General features: G+C 50.7%; 1 protein-coding gene and 1 long non-coding RNA gene across 3 annotated transcripts in view; one reads left to right on the top strand and one right to left on the bottom strand.

Moving 5' to 3' along the window:
• Positions 1-19,606, bottom strand: part of DNHD1 (dynein heavy chain domain 1) — a 66,323-nt gene that overhangs the window by 19,432 nt on the left and 27,285 nt on the right. The window contains 12 exon segments of the mRNA XM_024757074.1: positions 72-2,961; positions 3,066-3,163; positions 3,471-3,596; positions 4,982-5,189; positions 5,728-5,822; positions 6,196-6,394; positions 6,496-6,623; positions 11,828-12,174; positions 12,176-12,312; positions 12,792-12,949; positions 17,339-17,582; positions 17,673-17,938. Coding sequence (XP_024612842.1) covers positions 72-2,961; positions 3,066-3,163; positions 3,471-3,596; positions 4,982-5,189; positions 5,728-5,822; positions 6,196-6,394; positions 6,496-6,623; positions 11,828-12,174; positions 12,176-12,312; positions 12,792-12,949; positions 17,339-17,582; positions 17,673-17,938 — 4,896 coding nt within the window.
• LOC112407685 (uncharacterized) lies at positions 2,858-12,722 on the top strand. 2 transcript variants are annotated; one of them, XR_003004812.1, is made up of 3 exons: positions 2,858-2,978; positions 4,050-4,155; positions 12,594-12,722. It is a non-coding gene; the product is annotated as an uncharacterized LOC112407685 (long non-coding RNA). The 2 variants fall into 2 exon arrangements; XR_003004811.1 differs by lacking the exon at positions 12,594-12,722 and adding an exon at positions 5,871-5,950.

The following is a 19,606-nucleotide window of genomic DNA, read 5'->3' on the forward strand; positions in this document are numbered from 1 at the left end:
GGCCACAGGCTCGAGCTATATCCCAGCTATCCTCAAGTCCACATAGCTCTCAAATCAGCCCTTCCCTTCACCTGGGATATAGGCCGCCTCCTTCTCATCTATGCGCAGGTGTGGGTCAAGCAGACAACGCAAGATGCGGGCGAAGCTGGTGACTTCAGCCACACCTGGGCAAGCGGCCTGCTGCCCATGTACCTGCAGCAGGGAGCTGGCACCCTGGCAGGTGAGGAATCGGAATGTTGCAGGCACCAGCACTTCTGCCAGGTGGTTGAGTTCAGTGACAGTCTGGAGCTGCAGGTGGTACTCCTGGGGCAGGGCTGCCATCAGGACGCTCAGCATACCCTGCCAAGTCTGCTCCCCACGGCACCAGACTAGGGCACAATGGCCCACCACTGTGGGAGACATGTCTGTTGCATCTCCCACCTCCATCAAAAGAAAAGTACCTGGGGGTCGTGCTATTTGCTGACCATTGGGGAGGCTAAGCTGGGGGGGGTCACCCAGGAGGCAAGTGATGGAGTCCAGCCAAGCACCACCGGAAGCCCCATCACATATTATCCAGTGATGAATCCCCACTGATTCCTGCACCTGCCCCCTTGGGCCCACAGTCTTACACCGACTGGCTTCACGAAGCAGCCTGGGGAAGACACCATGGTGCCAGCAGGGTCCCTCCAGCCATCCCAGGAACTCCTGGGGGCTGAAGACACTGGGATACAGGTGAGTAATTTCCACAGGCTGGCAGCAGCTCTGGGTCGAGGGGTGCTCCATGGCTGCCAACCAATTCTGGATCTTAAATAAGCTGCGCCAACATGTGGTCTTGCCGCTGCCTGCGGGTCCCAGGAGCAAGACACCTGAGGCCTGGCCCAGGGCCTGACTCAGCTGCTCCAAGGACCCCAAAATATCAGGGCTGGGATGCAGGCCTCCTTGCTGCAACTCCTCCACCAGCAGTGATTTCCTCAGCCTGGAGGCTCTAGGCTCTGCCAGCACCTCGCTGGCGGTAGGGAAGAGCCCACAGAGCAGCTTTTGGAGGTTGCGCAGGTGGACCCCATCCAGGATGCTGAACGGTGGGGAGCGCAGCAGGGCACGCAGTAGGGCGGCTTCCTCGATGGCGGCTAGGCTGCAGGGCTGCTCGGACTCGGGATCCTCCTTGGTCACGTTTAGAGCCTGTATCATGTCTTCCAGCACCTTCTTGAGCAGGGGCAAGCGGCAGGGCAGGGGCCCAGGCACCAGCTCACACTCAAGGGAGAGGAATTCGGATAGGCGGGTAGCCATGCGGGAGGCGCCCCGTATCCCCGCACCCAGCAGGGTCAGCTCTGCCACTTGCCGCAGGTCAGGCAGTGTCAATGCCACAGGCCTCAGTAGTTGGCGCAGGTTGGCAGGCACGGCAGGGCTCAGGGCACGCAGTGTCAGGAGACAGCCGTAGCCAAGGCGCATGTCCACGTGATGTTTCTCAAAGAAGCCACTGCCAAGGAGCTGGGGGTGGGTGGGGTCGACGGTGCTGGTACTTCGGGAAGCTTCCTGGTACAGGGGGGCATAGAGGTGGCGCAGTTTGGCCAAGCGCTGGCCCAGGGCAGAGAGTAAGCCAAGGGGCAAGTGCTGAGCTGCTTCTAACAGGAGCCAGGCACCACCCTGCAGGGCACCGTTCAGGTAATTGCTCAGGCTCTGGGCCTCTATCTGAGGCAAGCAGGGCACCACCACCAGCTGGCGCCCCAGGGCCTGCGCTAGCGTCTTCACCATAGCTGCCTTGCCCACACCATCAGGGCCCAGTAGGGTCCCACAGGCCACCTCTTCCAGGGCCAATAACAGCACTAGGGCCGGCCGCTCAGGAAGCAGGCTGGGTAGAGACCCCAGTCTGGGACCCAGGTACTCGTAATTGTACAGGAAAGACCGACCCAGCACATCTATCCAGCATGCAGCTGGTGACAGAGAAGTCTCAGTAGGTGCGAGAGACTTGGGACTCTGCAGGGGGCTTTGGGGAGTGGTGTGGGGTGAAGCCAGGCGGTACTTGAGTTGGCGGGCCCAGTGGAAGTCCGTCAGATCACTGACCTGGCGCTCCTGCAGCAGCTGTGCTATATCCCGGTGAGTCACTGTCATGACCAACAGGGCACTGAGCAGGCTGGTCTGGCGGACAGAGGGCAGGGGCTGCTCACCCTGAGAGGCCCTCCGGGCCCGCAAAAAATTCACCAGCACGTCAAGCTTGCGCACGTGCATGGGGACCGCGGCCAGGGCCTTCCCTTCAAGCAGAGCCTCCTCCATGTTGGCCCGCCATACCACCTCCTCTGCCACCAGGACACACTGCCACGGGAAGGCCTGGACTAGGTCCAGCCAGTGCTGGACATACATCTGCGGGGGCAACTGGCTCTGCTGGGGCAGCTGCCTGAAGGCCTTGTCTAGGGACGGGCCCAGAGCAAGACGGGCAGCCACACAGTCCTGCAGCAAGTGCACCAGGGCCAGACGCAGACCCTGCTCCAGGGAGGCCAGCCACCTGGGGAGATCTGAATGCAGAGGAAGGGACCCGGGCAGCTTCACCTCCTCCCCACCTGCCCCGAGCACTGCAAGTGCCTCCAACTGAGTCTGTGGGCTTGGGCTTGACTCCCGGTCATCCGTGTTTCTAGCAGTTCGGCTGGACTTGAAGCTCACGGCATGCACGTGAGGGAAACAGCGTCGTGCCCATAGCTGGGCCTCACAGGACTCCAGCGGGGCAGCTAGCAGGGCCACCAGCTCACTGCCACTGAGGAAGAAGAGGCGGGGGAAGTGAGCACATATGGCATAGAGCACGCTCTCCAGAGCCACGATGATGCCCTCCAGCTCCACGGAGCCTGCTTGCAGCAGCTGTTGCAGCTGCTGGCCTTGGAAAGAAGGGCTCCGCTTGGCACTGGGCACTATAAGTGACAGAACCAGGGGGTCAGCTACAGAGATCCTCATCAGGGTCCGATACTGTTCGTCCGTGGCCTCGAAACGGGAGCGCTGTGGTGAGAGAGAAGGTAAGAGTGAGGGCGGCATCCCCCTCCCGCCCTGAGCCCCACTGTCCAGTAGCACTTGTCCACCCTGCCACACACCCCCTTCCCTACCAGGTCAGAACTAGGAAACTGGATCTTCATCTCATGCAGAACTTTATTCAAAAAGATCCACTTCTGCTGGAAAGTCACCCACACCTGCAGCAGGGCACCTGTGAGAAGCAGCCAGGGGAACACTGGAGGGAGACTAGGGTTCCAGCTTCTGCAAGGGGGTCCAGCCTGCTCCTGCCCTCTTGGGATGCCCCACTCCCAAAAAACTCTGCTCAGCAGGACCCAGGGACCTTGCTCGAAGGAGAGAAAACCTGCAGCGTGAATAAAGACCTGGTCACTTCAGCCCAAGAAGTGACCCTGAAGGAGGTCCTCACTCTGTCCTCACCCACCCCCGACCTCTCTCCCCGTCTTTCTGGGCCATCTCACCTCAGGACCCACCCATCAGCCCAGCTAGAGGCCTGCACTCACTCAGGCCATGCATGATAGTCACCCACTCCAAAGCCATTTGGTTTAAGTCTCCTGACTTCTGGGTGGCCAGGAACTTGAACAACACCTGAAGACTTTCCTGGACAGAATCCTGCAGGTTGCTGTAATCTAAGGAAGAGTGGGCTCGAGCTGAGCTGAGCTGGCAGTCAGATGGGGCAAGGGCAGGGGTGACTGATACCCAAAATACACTGAAACTCACAGATCTCAAACCACTCTCTAGAAGACACAAACTTTTTGGCTTCTACTAGTTGAACCTAGTATGCTCGCCAAGAGTCAGAGTGTGTTTGCAAACTTGTTTACGTGAGTTCCGTTTGTGTGAGTTATAATTTTAATTACAGAATTTAATCTTATATCATGTTAACCACTGAAATATGGGTGGCAAAATAGTTGCTGGTTCTATGGAAACTATGGAAGGGCTTCAGTAAGCCAATAAAAACATGATATTAAATTAGATATAGGCAAGGCGATTTTTTAAGATTGTGAAATTATAATAAAAATCTAGAAAAGTTCTGGATTCAGATGGCTTTACAAGTGTCCTCACGTCACTTCTCAACTTTACAGAAACTGAAAGTGGAAATAGCAGATGATGTATTAACGCAAGAAAGGCAGTGAGGAGCTTCTATCACTTGACTGCAAATCAAAGAAAACCTCGTCTTTAGATTAAAAGGTTAGTAAATAAATGTACATTATATGATTTAAGCTAAAATAAAAATCTTAAGTCATGTATGCATATTTTATGATTTCCCCGTTTAACTAACTTTTTGAATTTGCCAGTTGGGTTTCAATTAGGCTGGATAAGAGAATTTCTCCTTTACTTCCCTAATTATACCATCTTGAGTGCCTGTACACATGCTGCTCCCTCTGAGTGGCATGCCCTTCTCCCCTTGCAAACTTGGCAAACGCCTACTCCTTCAGAAGTCAGAATGAGGCCTTTGCCTACGGGAAGGGAAGATTTCTCTAACTCTCCCGGTCCTTTGATGTTGGTCCTCTTTCTGAGATGCTACTGCCCTCAGTTAGGTGCTCTGTCATGCACCTGTCTCTGTTCTCTTGTCCCTCTCTCACTGGACTGGGAGTCCGCAAGGGACGGGACTTCAGTCTGTAAATCTCAGAGTCCCCCGCCTTTGGTTCAGAAGAGGCAGGTGAGTTTGATGAGGGAATGACAAAGGGATTAATGAGTGGGTGCAGTCTAGAGGACAGAGCATTGAAAGCTGGAGAGACGTGACCACGAGGAATTTCTTAGCACACCCAGAAAGGGGAGGACCTTTGCTGAAGAGGCCAGGCATTGGGTGGGAGGGAGTGGATGGGGGGCTCCCAAGAAGATTAAGACTGTACGAGGGCTACATGGAAGATATTGTCTCAGAACAGACTGATGGCTCAGGCTGTCCAGGGGGGAGGGGGCCCTGGCTAGAGAAGCCAGATCTGGCAGGGCTGGGGGGATGAACACGTTCCCCAGCAGCAGGGGCTTTCACTGGGCCACGAGGGCTGGGTCTCACCTGAAAGGATGAAGGTGCCACTATCCTTGCCCACCACCCGCCACTGGGGGCTGCGGGGCGCTTGTCTCTTGGAGCGCTCTGAAGCTGGGGGCTCATACGGCACATGCAGGATGAAGTGGAGCAGTCGCAGCTGTCGGGCTTCCCAGGCCCGCTGCAGCTGCAGTAGGGCCTCCCGGGCATGAGTCCGTATGTTTTCACACCGCCAGATCTGGAAGAGTTGGGTCTCAGGAACCAGGACTGGCTAATGGCTCAGGGGATAGCCTTGGAGCCGGGACTCAAGGGCCAGGGCCCAGGAGAGTGGAGGTCTCAGAGATGGAGAGTGGGACCATCAGGCTTCAAAGACAGGCCGCCAGCATCACACTGTGACCTAGGGCTGCTGCCCTGAAACCCACTTTTTTGCAAGGCTCCAGCTGAGCAGACAACGCCTCAGTCACAGCTCATGCTCTTCTGGGCCAGGGGACATCTGCCATCCTGTGTGCCCACAGCTTCAGGGCTGCCACCCACTTCCTTCCCCTGGGAGGGAAGGGACATACTTTCCATCACAGAGTGTCTGGAACTACCCATCAGATCCCCATACCCTCCAGGCAGGCTAGCAATCTCAACCCCACCCCACTACAAGCCAATACCCACTGTCCCCCTTGTCTCAAGGGGCTGCTAAGCCTTAACTGGCTCTATTAGAGCTTAGCAAACAGGCCCTGGGCTTGGACCACCTTTCCTCTGTGGGTGCAGAGCGGGGATGAGCCCACCTGGTTGATTCGATCTGTAAACTCCAGCAGGGGACAAGAGAGCAGCTGGCCCACTGTTAGGAGCTCTATGTTTTGGAGATCGCCTAACCCTAAGCCTGGAGTGGGAGGGACAACAAGTCAGAGCAACTCTCCGTCTTTGGCAGAGTCCAGCCCAGCCCAGCCCAGCTCCCAGACAGCACGACACAGAGGCAAGGGCCCAGAACCTAAGGTCCAGAGCACAATTCAGAGTCCAGAGGTAAGACTCCAGCCCAGCCCAGCCCAAGTCAGCAGAGAGGACCCACATGGTAGTGTGAGAGGTTAAGAATGTTTGTCCCTGTGGGGGAAAGGAGGCTGTGGTCCGTGAGGGAAGGCCAGGGCAACCTGGGGAGGAAAGGTGTTTCCAAAAAGAGCAATAGGGAACTTAGTTGTCCCATTGTTCAAACCCTACGTCCTTCCCTTCCCCTCCCTTCTGACTCTACCCAAACCCACCTCGCAGGAGGGCTTGCAAGTTGACGTTCTGCAGCTGGAGGCTGCCCAGCCTGGTGAGCAATGGCAGGAGGCTGCGGAACTCCTCCAGCACGTGCATGCAGCGCTGCAGAACTGGGCTGTGGAGCCCCGGGGTTGCACTCATCTGGGCTGCCTCTGTGAGCCAGCCATCTGTCTTCTCCTGGGCCATAGCCAGATTGAACTGTAGGGAGAAAGGCACATTGGCAGCTGGAGACCCTTCCCCACCCCGCGCCATGCAGACTCTCCACTCCCAGGCAGGGGGTCCAAGGAGGGTGTCAGCACCTTGGCAAAAGCCATGCACTTCCATTCGCTGATATTTTCAGAGATGACTCGGTACAGGTGCCAGATGCACTGCTGCTGCACAATAGGACGGGTCCCACAGACTGGCAAGGGCACAGGACTCTCGTCCCCTGTGGGATAGGGCTTGCTGAGGCCTAGGCCATGTGCAGGGCTGGGGGTGGGGGCAGGATGGGGGATGGTCAGTCAAGAGCCCATAATGACAGAAGGGAGGGTCCTAAAAGTGCCAGGGACGGGGCGGGTGTGGTTGTCCAAAATTGTTCAGTACAGTAATCCAAGGGAGAGTTAGTCCAAGGAAGGAATATCTAGGAAAATGTGACAGTGATGAAAGGGAAGGATTCCTCTTCTATTAGTCTCTGTCTCACTTATGCCACTCTGGCCACACCACACTCTTTACTATTGCTCAGATACACCAGGCATGCTCCCTCCTGCTGAGGGCCTTTGACGGGCAGTTCATTCTTCCTGGAACACACTTCCCCTAGAAAACCACATGGCTCACTCCCTCACCACATTCAAGTCCTTGCTCAGATATCACCTTCCGAATGAGGCCTACGCAGCCCACCTCATTAAGAACTGCTAGCCACCCTCCCTGGCATTCCCAGCCCCTCCTAACCTGCTCTACTTTTTTTCTATACCATTTGTCACTTTCTAACATATTCCATCATTTGGTGATATTTTATGTTTATTATTTGTTGTCTTTCTCTCCCAGCTAGAATGTTCAGTTCATGAGGGCAAGGGTTTTTTTTTTTTTTTTTTTTGCAAACCACTGCGCCACCAGGGAAGCCCAGGGCAAGGGTTTTGTCATTTGTTCACTGATATACTTCACGCATGGTGCACAGTAGGCACTCAACAAATATGTGTTGGACAAACGAATGAGTTCAGTGAGATGCATGTGAAAAAGGATCTGGCCCACAGGGAGGACCATAGGGGCAAATGGTGACGCTCCCTATCGTGTCTGTCTCTGGCCATCATTCCCTCCCTTCGTCTCACAAGCTTCTGCATTAGTTCTTAACCAAAATTTATATTCCTTTTTGAGATATGTGTCAAAAATAATTTGTTATTAATAATAATTATAGTACTGAGGTTTGCAATTTACTGAAAAGACATCAGACCAGATTCAAGAATATTGCAATAAAACTGTCGTCCTCATTCACTTGAATTCCACTGTACCTTCTTGAGTGAGAGCAAAAGCAAAAAAGCTACACCCAAATGCTGAGAATCACGCATGTTACATGATGCATCATCCGTCATGGAGGTCTGAGGATCGCGAGGCCATCAGAGCTCTGATCGAACCAAAAAACAAAACCAAACCCAGAAACCACACATACGAAGTCAATTAAACTCTTTAATCAAATCTTCTTTCCTCTGAACTCAAAAGATCCAGCTAGAAACCCATATAATCTTTTTTGTTTTGGCTGCGCCACGAGGCTTGAGGATCTCAGTTCCCAGACCAGGGACTGAACCCGGGCCAGAGCAGTGAGAGAGTTCCGAAGCCTCACCACAAGACCCCCAGGGAACTCCCCCCATATGGTGTTAGATAGCTGTTGTCTTAACATTAAATATCGAACAAGTAAAGAACTCTCTTTGTAAGAAGGAGCAGACATAGTATCTCCAGACACACGAGAAGATAAAGACAAACTTGAGGATTATCTATTTCGTAAATTCCATTGCATTTTAAAACTTTTTATTTGGAAATGCTATCAAACTTTTTAAAGTTGCAAAAAAAAAATAGTAAAAAGAATTCCTGTATACCTTTTATCAAGATCACCTTTTGTTAACATTTTACCCATTCTCTTTACCATTTGTGTTTATGTGCTCTGTGGGTGTCTGGGCAGGTGTGTATACACACACAAACGCATAATTCTTCTCTGAACTATTTAAACTAAGTTACATATATCATGTCCCTTTACCCCTGAATACTCAAGTGTGTATTTCCTAAAAAAGGGATATTCTCTTCTACAACATTGGTACAATTATCAACTTCATATATTACACTGACATAATACTTTTATCTGATCTATTGTCTATATTTCAATTTTGTCAGTTGGCCTAGTAACGTCCTCTATAGCATTTTTTCCCCCTGAAGTACAGCAGACAGTCTAGGGTCAAGTACCATATTTACTTGTCATGTCTCCTCAACTTCTTTTAATCTGGAACATTCCCCACAGTCTTTTGTAACATAGACATTTTTGAAGTAGACAGTCCCCTTTCTCCCTTTTTTGTTAACAGAAAGTTTCTTGTGCTGTGTTTGTATGCTTCTTTTCATGGCTGAGTTTGTAAAATCACTCCCAGCTGGACTGTTGAATCGGTAATGTTGTGTCCTCTGGGTATCACGTCTGGAGGTACGTGATGTCCATTTGTGTCTCATCTGTCCCTCATTGGAGATATTAATTTTGATCACCTTCAAAATGTTGCCCAATTTCTCCACTGAATTATTACCTTTGCAACTAATAAGTAGTCTCTGAGGGAGACTCTCTAAGACCGTGCAAATATTCTGTTCCTCATCAAATTTGCCCCCAAATTTGGCATTCGTTGATGATCTTCACCCAATCCAATATTTACCATGGTGGTTAGCAAAATGATGGTGTTCTCTCTCCAGCCCTCCCTTCACACTGCCCAGCTGGCTCTGGCATTCTACTGTAAACACAAGTCCTCATTTCTCCCTCGCTGATTTATCATCTACTTAGTACTAGTATGGATAATACATTCCTGTTTTTTTCAGTAGTTTACTTTGTACTTACCCTGGTGGTCAAATTGTCCCAGATTTGTCCAGTTGGCATCCCTTCTGTGTCCTTGTGCCATGTCCCATCACTTTTATCAGGACTTTTTTTTTTGCGGTACGCGGGCCTCTCACTGTTGTGGCCTCTCCTGTTGCGGCGCACAGGCTCCGGACGCGCAGGCTCAGCGGCCATGGCTCACGGGCCCAGCCGCTCCGCGGCATGTGGGATCATCCCAGACCGGGGCATGAACCCGTGTCCCCTGCATCGGCAGGCGGACTCTCAACCACTGCGCCATCAGGGAAGCCCATATCCCATCACTTTTAAAAAGAACTTAACACTTCCTTACTTTCTGGCTTAAAAAGATATTCCACTCTCATCTTGTAGCTACCCTGCCGTGGCCCTGGAATCATTCATTCTCTGAGGAGCCCTGATTTCGTTTAGTGGGGAATGGTATCTGGGCACAACGTGGCTCCTTGCTATTGGAGTGTATCTCCTTCTTGGACTCTTCAGTAGACAGAGCTGGGAAGTATGTTCATGTATATATACTCATATACATACACATGTGCACTTAATCATACAAATACAACACGTGTGTGTGTGTTTTAAAATGCAGTGGAAATTGCAGGGACTGCCCTGGTGGCACAGTGGTTAAGAATCTGCCTGCCAATGCAGGGGACACGGGTTCGAGCCCTGGTCCGGGAAGATCCCACATGCCGCGGAGCAACTAAGCCCGTGCGCCACAACTACTGAGGCTGCACTCTAGAGCCCACGAGCCACAACTACTGAGCCCACGTGCCACAACTACTGGACCCCGTGCGCCTAGAACCCGTGCTCTGCAACAAGAGAAGCCACCGCAATGAGAAGCCCGTGCACCACAATGAAGAGTAGCCCCCACTCGCCACAACTAGAGAAAGCCCACGCGCAGCAACGAAGACCCAACACAGCCAAAAATAAATAAATAAATTTTTTTTTAAAAAAGCAAGAAATTACAGAGTAGACACCACAGAAACTGGAAGCTTATAAGACAAATTCACATTTCCCCAGAACTCAAAAAAAAAAAAGAATAAAAGAAGTAATGATGAAGCAGATGAAAGAAATGGAGGAGAGATCCAGAAAATCCAACATACAAATAAAAATTCTGAAACGGGAGCAGAGCAACTGTAAAAGCCATTATCAAATAATCGAAAAAAAGATTACCTACAAAGGAAGAAAATCAGATTGGTATCAGATTTGTCCAAAATGATAAATGTCAGGAGACAGTGATGTAATATCTAAGTCTGGACCAAAAAGTGTTGTGACTTCAGAATTCAATATCTAGCCAAGCTGTGATATAAGGACATTATACAGTCATTCTTAGCCATAAGAAGTTTAGAAATTTTAACACCTCCAGCTCCCTTCTTAGAAAAAAGAAATACTCAAAGAATTATTGCAGCCATCCAAGGAAGGAGTGAAAATAATGAAAAGATGTGGTACTTTAAAAATTGGCAGTGGGTAAACAAAACCATTAAACCTTAGATATCAGAGTAGTTGTTAACACAGTTACAGAACAAAACAAATGTCAAAGGTAGTAAGTAAAATAAAAGATATGTAGTGGAAAATAAAGAGTAGTATTAACGGTCTGGATCTAAGATCCTAGATTAATTTTAAAAACTGGAAGTTTGGTGAGGAGACAGGGATGGAAGAAGGAAGTAAAAGCAATGCTGTGGGGTTTCCTGGGCCTAACCCCACAAGGCCTGAGTCCCCTGCTCTGCTTTTCCACAAACACCCCAACCACTAGCAGGAAAGGTCAAGGTCTGGTCTACATCAGTTAGAATATAGGATGAGGGTCTCCCAATACTTGACCAAAGAAAAAGCCCCTTGTTTGAGGATGGTCCCAGAGTGTCTTCCACCTCACATCTGGTCAAATGGCCCTCCCTGGGATTGAGGATCCCATAGGCAGGGATAGTAACAGTTGGCAGTTGGCCAAGAGGCAAGTCAGAAGCAGTGTGCCCTTCCAAGGGATACAAGTGACCGACAGAAGTGATGGCACCTGAGAAGAGAAACTGGAGCCTGCAAAGTTCTTTACGTGCAGAGGGGAGCCAGCCTAGCTGCACCACTGCACGGAAGGGCTAAGGCCAATAGTTCTGTCCCGGTCTCCTCCTAGGGGCTAGTGAGGCCTTTAGCAGCCACCTCTCTCCACCACACTGGCTGGAAGCAGTGGCCATGGAGCATCAAGACCGTTTTTATCTGGGACCTGCCGCCTGGTGTAGGACTGGGCTGAACAGGGCTACACAACTACGACGAGGACACCTTTACATTTCTCCTGCACAGGCTTTTAGCCCTCTGACCCCAACACATTCTGATGGAACGCTCACCTATTTGCCTTCTCTACCAGACTGTGTGCCCCCCTATCCCCACCCTAAGCACAACACTTGACATACCCAATGTATTTAGATTTTGTCCTGCAATTTTCACATATAAAAGAGACTAAAATGAAGGTATATGATTCCCAAGACTTCCTCAGGGTCACCCAAGATGCAGGTCCCTGAGTCCCAACCCTGATCTCAGTGGGAGGGGGCATCCCAGGGTGGCGATGGAGGGGGCGGGACCCTCGGTACCGGTGAAGGTGGTGTAGGCATGGTGCAGTTCACTGAGCCTGCTGGCTGTGTTCTGGAACTGATGCTCCAGGGAGATGAGCTGGAGTTCAGTGCTCCTCTGCTCCTGCGTAGGGTCCATGAAGGGACCGGACAGGGCCGTCCCAATCAGGCCCTCCAGCTCCGCCAGCGCCGCCGCCATCAGCCGCTGCAGCTCCGGCACGATGGCGTGTCGCTTACTGAGCAGGAACCCTGAGGCCTGGCTTTTCTCAAACTGGAATGACTCCCACGTGTCCAGAAGCTACGGGGCAGGCAGAGGGTAGTCAAGCAGAGGTGGTTATGGGGGAGGGGCTCTGGGAGAGACGGGAGAGATGCCTTCTCACCGAGATGTCCAGTGCCTCATTCTCAGCACTGAAGACGCCAAAGTGGTTGCGGACGAGCTCACAGAGTGACCGCGTATATTGCATTCGCTCCTCCAGCTCTGTGTACTGCTCGTTGGCCTCGTTCAGCTGCAGGGACAACAGTATGAGACCAGCACTCCCACAGCCCTTTACGTCCTGAGGGGCACTCCCACCTGCTAGAGGCTCCAGGCCCCAGCAGCCGCCTTTTAACCAACTGGGATCAGGGCAATCTGGGATCAGATCCCCCATCTGACCTAAGTCTCCCTGAAGACAGCACAGTTCCTCCCCCATCAGATTGTTGCCCTGATGGCAGGGTATGGATCCCTACTTGACTGTACAGAGAGCAGAACTCGGTCTCTGAAAGCCAGACTTTCTCTCTCTCAAAACAGCAGGCCCTCCCCCTCTCATGAGGATATTGAGGGCCACGCGAACAGGATGAGAGCTGGCAAGGGCAGACCACACGCGTGAGCACAGTTTAAGAGCGTCAAGCCCCATCGAGAGCCCAGCTGAGACTTGAAGGGAGTGTGCTGGGCATGCGAGCGGGACGGCCCTGGATAAGCTGGGAAAGGAGAATGGGGAGAGCCCACCTTCTGGGAGCACCACGTGAGGGCGTGGACGTCGGCGTTGATGGTTCGGAAGGCCTTCGTGAAATCTGTGAGCTCTGTTATCAGCTGCTGACCGCGGCTCCGGCATTCGTTCTGTATCTGTTCAAGAATGTCCTTCCTGATGCCCACCAGCTTGGATTCTGAAGACAGGAGAGAGTTAGGCATGAGGGGGTGAAGTGCCAGGGGAGCGTGGCGGGGCCGGAGTGGGAGCAGGTTGAAGGGGCAGCCAGAACGTGAATTCGTTCCCCCAGTCGCTGAACACTTACTGGACCCCTGCTTGGTGTCCAGTCAGCTGCAGTGCACTTGGGCCTGTGCTGGGCACTGGTAGACAAGAGTGATGAGTGAGACAGAAAGTGTTCCCACCCTCAGAAGCTCACAATATGGCAGCAGAGACAGACATAGAAGGGGATAATCACATACCAGTGTGGTAGATGCTCTTCAAAGAGCCCTCAACCTGGCTCAGTGAAGGGGCAGGAGGCCTGAGGACGCTGGGGAAGGCCTCCTCAGGGAAGGGGACATTGGAGCTGACTGTACTGAGTGGTTAAGGCTTCCAGGGGCACGCCAAGTGGATGAAACCGTGTGCAAAGGCACAGGGATGCTGTGTCCATGAAGAGCAGAATGTCCACCACAGACAAACATTTTCTCTCTGAGGAGTCTTACTGCCTCTGCTCTAGTAGAAGAGGTACCAAGAAGAGTGTGTAATCTGCCTTTTGTTTTTAAGGATTAAAGGAAAGAGGTTGTCAGGTGGACTTGGGGCGAGAAGATAATCTTGGAAGCTGGCTTTGGCAATAGGAACACCTCCACTGTCGCCGAGGACAGGAATAATACCAGCGCGAAACCTCGTCAGATCTGAGATGCCACTGATTGTAAGAAGCACCATTATTTTACACACACCATGAAAAAAGAAAAAATGATGCCATCAATTATAATACACCTCTTAAGTTCAGAGATGTTAAAATATGCACAGAGCTGCAAAATCCAATATAGAAATAGGGCATGGAGTATGCCACAAAATATAGTATAGAGTACTTACTACACGCCAGACACAGTATTACCTGTATTAACCCATTTAATCCTCACAAAACCCTTTGAGGCAGATACTATTATTGCCCCTGTTTTAAAGATAAGCAAAGTGAGACTCAGAGAGTTTAAATATCAACATCACACAATGCTAGAGCAAGGATTCAAACTCTGGCAGTCTGGCTCCACTGTGTTACATTTCATGCTTTGAAGGGTGAAAAGTAAATTAACTCATCCTCCATGAGCATCTCTGCAACTGGAAAGTAGGACAGTGAGTTCCAGGCACAGATAATTGAGACATACAGGGAACGGACCTGTTGGAGCTTTGGAGGAGGTAACGAATAGGACTTGGCACCGACAGCTGAGACTGAGAAAACCAAGACAAGGGAACTTCTGAGGGGTACCCAAGGTTGAACAGAACACAAAGAGGTGCACTTATCCTTTTTCAAACTATCCCATTGACCTATGACAGTAGCTAGGCCACTGCAATGGTGCCGCCTTCTGACCAGCAGCACGGGGCCCGTGAAGACAGAGAAGAGCTCAACAGTGACACCGTGTGGTATAAGGGAGCAATGGACTGATAAAATAACCAGGGCTCCTCGGGGTTGGAAGTTGGAGGTGGATGGGAAAACACATTTGAGAGATATTTAGGAGGCAGAAGAATGGAAATGATTTGATGACAGGCTGGACGTGGTGGAGTTAGGGAGAGGGAAAGAGTAAAGTACGAAGTCAAGTTTCTGGTGAGGCCAACTCATAACAGTAGGTAATTCAAGTAATCAAGGGAGCCCAAGTAGAAGAGGAACAAAGTTGCAGGATAAGAAGATAGAATTAGATCAGCAAGAAGGATGAGAGTGGACAGAAGGGAGTAAGGTGAAATGAAAACAATTAAGCATCTACTGCGTGCCATACTCAATGCTAGGAACATTGCAAATAATATCTCATTTAATCCTCCTTCCCATAACCCTGTGAGCGACTACATTGTTATGCCTATGTTACAAATAAAGAAACTGAAGCTTAGTGATCTGAAGTCATGCAAGCCAGTAAAAAACAGAGCCAGGATTCTGAGCCCTGTGCTTTTACCTCTCCATCTGCTCCTCTTGAAGAGGCCAGTTGAACCTGGACTAAGGACCAAGAAGCCAACAGACTAGAAAGAACACTGACTTCCTGAGCAAGAGTGGAGCGAAGCCTGCCCAAAACAGGGTCAGAAAGAAAGCAGGCCAATCACAGGTCCGCCTTCTGCCTGGCCAGCCTGAATCCCCTGTGCATTTAGGAGTGAGGCTTGGGGAAAGAGCGGGGAGTTCTGTGGTCTAGACGATACCTAAGGAGGTATGTGCTTTCATCTGTGGAAGAGCAAAGGCAGGGAGGGCTAGGCAGGCAAGCACTTTCAAGCAAACTCTTTCAGGCCCAGCTCCAAGGCCTCCCACCTTATAAAGAAAGCAGGCCTGGAGACTTCCCTGGCTGCGCAGTGGATAAGACTCTGCGCTCCCAATGCAGGCGGCCCGGGTTCGATACCTGGTCCAGGAACTAGATCCCACATGCATGCCGCAACTGAGAGTTCACATGCCACAACTAAGGAGCAGGCGAGCTGCAACTAAGGAGCTGGTGAGCTGCAACTAAGGAGCCCACCTGCTGCAACTAAGACCTGGTGCAACCAAAGAAAGAAAGCAGGCCTGGAGGCCATGGATCTGAGAGTATCTAGTCTCTGCAGGAAGCAGACACGATTGGTTACTGCCGTTCATCGGTGTTAGGTGACAAAACCTCTCTGTTTCCCAGAAGAACAAATCACCAGCTTCCCAATCTACCCCTCTGTGTGTTTCTCCACAGCCATCTCTGGGTGGAGGCACTTAGCTAGTAACCAGTAGTATGAGACATCCTTCCCGTGGAAAGGGAGGAAGAGAAAAGACGAACAAGGTTAGGTCTTAAACCAGATTTCTCAGAGACCCAGGGAGACCAACTAGGCCTTGGCCTCGTGGGGGTAGGTAGACACATGAGGTGGGAAACTGAGATGGGCTGAGCAGGGAACAGACAGCAGAGTGGGCTCGAGCTCCACTTTCCGTGTAGCACTTTGGGAAGATACCTCCTTGCAGGGTGCCCTCATGCTCATGTGACATGAGATAGTCACAGCAGAACAGAGATCATGGTGTGATGTGTTGTGGCAGAAAGAGGGCCAAATATAACGTTCCCAAGTCCGCCACAGCTCCCAAATGGCAGGGGATACAGGAGATAGTGGAGAGTTGATAGCCAGTGGGCCCAGATAGGGTTCCTGTGTTGAAGGGCGAGGGACCCTTAAGCAGAAGCTATGGGGTGGCCAGCCTAAGACAAAGACTGGATGAAGGGTTCACTAAAACCCTAAGGATATGTAATGTCAGCAGGAGCCAATGCAGAGCCGAGTCAGCAGAGGTAGACACTCTGGGCTCCTATTAGCCAGGAGAACACACGCCAGCTCCACCAGCTCAGGACACAGCTTCACCAGGAGCAGCAAGGTCAGAAGGAGGGCAGAGACCTCAGGCAAGTCAGCAGAAGCCAGCAAAGAAGAGCACACAGCCCAGAAGCCCTCTGTAATGCCGGGGGCCACCTTGGGGAGGAGAAGGAGTAGAGGACACTCGAAAATCAAAACAATCCAGAACTGTAGTATGAATTTTGAATTGACCAAATACCCAAAATAGACTGAATTAGACCAAAAGTGCTGCTTTAAATAAAAAAATAATGCGACTTTCAATTGGAATACAGTTGTCCCTTTGGGGGATTGGTTCTAGGATCCCTGAGGATACCAAAATCCACACATTTTATAAATGGCATCGTGTTTGCATATAACCTATATATGTCCTCCTGTATACTTTAACTCATCTCTAGTTTACTTATAATACCTAAAATGACGTAAATGCTATGTAAATAGTTGTAAATACAAGGTAAATGCTATATACACAGTTATCGGTTCAAGTTTTGCTTCTTGGAACTCTCTGGAATTTTATCCACAGACACAGAACACGCAGATTGGGAGGGCCAATTGTCTCTTTTTTCACCATCAGCAGAATTTAGGGCTACAGACTAAGCCAAGATCAGTAAAAGAGAGTAGCTTTTTATACATGCAAATTGTAGTGTCGATTCTGACTGCTACATGTGGGGAGAGGGCACCCTTGATTCCTGAGAATCTCTGTAAACAAATTGAGTTCTCCTAGCCCAAGGAGCAGGCTAGGATTTTTCTCAGTCACATTTGGTTTGAACGACTTCCGTGCCGTAAGAATACAAAGTGCTAGGAGACAAGGACACACAATTCCTAGGGAGTGTGGTGAATGAGTAGAGTCAAGACAGGCGGAGAGGCTGTCCTCTGCAGTGATCACACCTTCAGCTGCAAAGGGAAGGGCCTGGGACCTGGGGCTTTGGGAGGCGCTACAGGTCCAATGAGGGGCCTGCACCAAAGGTCCCTGGAGGACACGGAAGGCCCAAGAAGGGCTGTGCGGATAAGGTACAGAAGGCAAAGGAGAGGAGGGGGGTTAAGCAGCACTCACCCATCTCCACCTGTATGTCATGGCAGCTCAGCCGCAGCAGCCTGCCTTTTGTGATCAGCTCCACGGGGATGCTGGAGACGCGGGCCCGCCAACCATTCAGGCAGCTCACCAGCATTGCGTAGCTCTTGACAGGACAACCTCTCATAGACTCCAGCTTCTGAGGCCCCCAGGCTTGCAGGAACTCATAAATGCCTTTCATCCAGTGATGGTCCCTGCAGAATTCCTGCACCTCCCGCAGCATGCCCTAGGGGCAGACAAGGTGTGTAGGGCAGAGGTGGGTGGCTATGATGGGAAGTGGTGGCCACGGTCCCATTCTTTAAACCTCGGTCCTCACCTCCAGCAGGGCCTGTTGTACAGCCAGTGCCTGCTGGATTCGAGCGCTCTTGTCCAGATCCTCTTGCAGCTGCTTATAATTGGGGGGCAAGTACTGGCCCCGCAGCCGGTGCCCACAGACCTCCAGGGCTTCAGTAACTGTGTGAGACTTCCAGGGCCACACCAATCCTATACTCGGGCCGCAGAAGATGTCCACAGCATCGCTGGGTTGGTCCTGGAACTTAGGCATCATGAAGTCCGTGTCCAAGTCCTCCTTTTCATGTTCTTCTAGTGGGGTACATGCCATAATTGTCCCTGAGTGTCCTCCAGGGACCACATACAACCTCTCCCTCTACCCTGAGTGTGTACATACACATTACACACGCATACACACACACACATTCTCTGTTCATGAGTGCGTTTACACATACATCTACATCATAAACACAGTACCAGACCCACCAAGGGAATTTATTAGTTAGGGTTCAGGTGCAGAGAACAGATTTCAGTCTAGCTAGTAAAAGCAGGGAGGAAATTATTATAGATTATTACATGGGTTGTGAATAACTGCAAGAGCTGAAGGACAAAAACACTCTAGGCCAAGTGTCTATGGCTCTGTGCTGCCTGGCAAACTGGGGTGTCACTGCCATACCACCAGCTACATAGGCACATGGGCATAAGCGATTACGAGCCCCACCAGCAGAATGGACGGCATACGCCCTGCCTCTCTCCCCTACTTACCTCAGTTCTGAGCTGAAGTCACATATAGATCTAAATCACATGTGACTCTCAGCCGCAAGGGGGTCTGAGAAACACAGTTTATAGCACTCGAGCCTCTGCAGGACAGAGGAGGAGGTGAGAAAGGAAGGTGAGCAAGCCAGTCCTCAGTATCCGTCTTAAGGAATATCCTTGAACTTGGCCTCCCCCTTGATTCTTAGAAACTGTTTAATTGCCAGTTTTAGTATTTGTGTTAAAACTTTGCACAAAAAGGGAGAAGAATCATCAAAATGTTCAGAAATTAGATCCATACTGCCAACATCTAAGCACCACAGGGCCCGCAAGGGCCCATCCTCAGATCCCTTCTCTTCCCCATCAGTACTCACTTTCTAGGAGAGCTCATCCAGTTTCATGGTTTTAAGTACCACCTATTTGCTCTGAAATATATGTCTAGCTCAGATCTCTCCCTGAATCCCAATCCCACTTAAACAGCTGCCTAGCCTACATCTCTACTTAGATGCCTAATATATGCACCTCAAACTTTTAACAGCCCAAAATGAGCTCTGATCTCTAACCGCCCCCAGATTGCTCCTCATGCAGTCCTCCAACGTCAGTAAACGGGAGCTCCATTCTTCTGGGGGCTCCAGTCAAAAACTTTAAAGCTATCTTTGACTCTTCTCTCACATACAACACAGCCAGCCATCAGAAAATCCAATTGGCTCTATGTTCAAAATATATCCAAAATCCAACCGATTCTCACCACCTGTACCACTGCCTTCTTCTCTTTCCCCAGCCCAAGTCACCATCAAATCTCACGGCATTATTGCAATACCCTTCTAACTCGTCTCCCTGCTTTGGTCGTTGCCTCTATCCCTTTGCAGTCTGCCCTGCATAACCAGAATGATCCTTTAAAAACAGTGCCAGAAGGGGTTCAAGGAAGATCGTGGAAGGGGCAGCATAATTTTGAAATTTTTCCAAACTCCCACATGAATTTGGTATATAAAATTGACAGGGCAATTAGACAGTAAAACGGAAAACCCATCTGGATAACATTTTTTTAACAAAATGAAGACAAAGGATCCTTACAAACACTAAAATATAAGTGGGTGGGAACAAACCACCTACAGCCTCAAGACCCAAGTGGCATCGCCATTTATGGGGAAGGAAGCAGAGGAGAACAATGGTATGCCAGACTGACCTGAGACTAGGAAAACTCCTCAACAGCCAACAGACATTTTG

This window comes from Neophocaena asiaeorientalis, unplaced genomic scaffold, assembly GCF_003031525.2.
Source record: "Neophocaena asiaeorientalis asiaeorientalis breed wild unplaced genomic scaffold, Neophocaena_asiaeorientalis_V1.1 scaffold504, whole genome shotgun sequence".
NCBI lineage: Eukaryota > Metazoa > Chordata > Mammalia > Artiodactyla > Phocoenidae > Neophocaena > Neophocaena asiaeorientalis.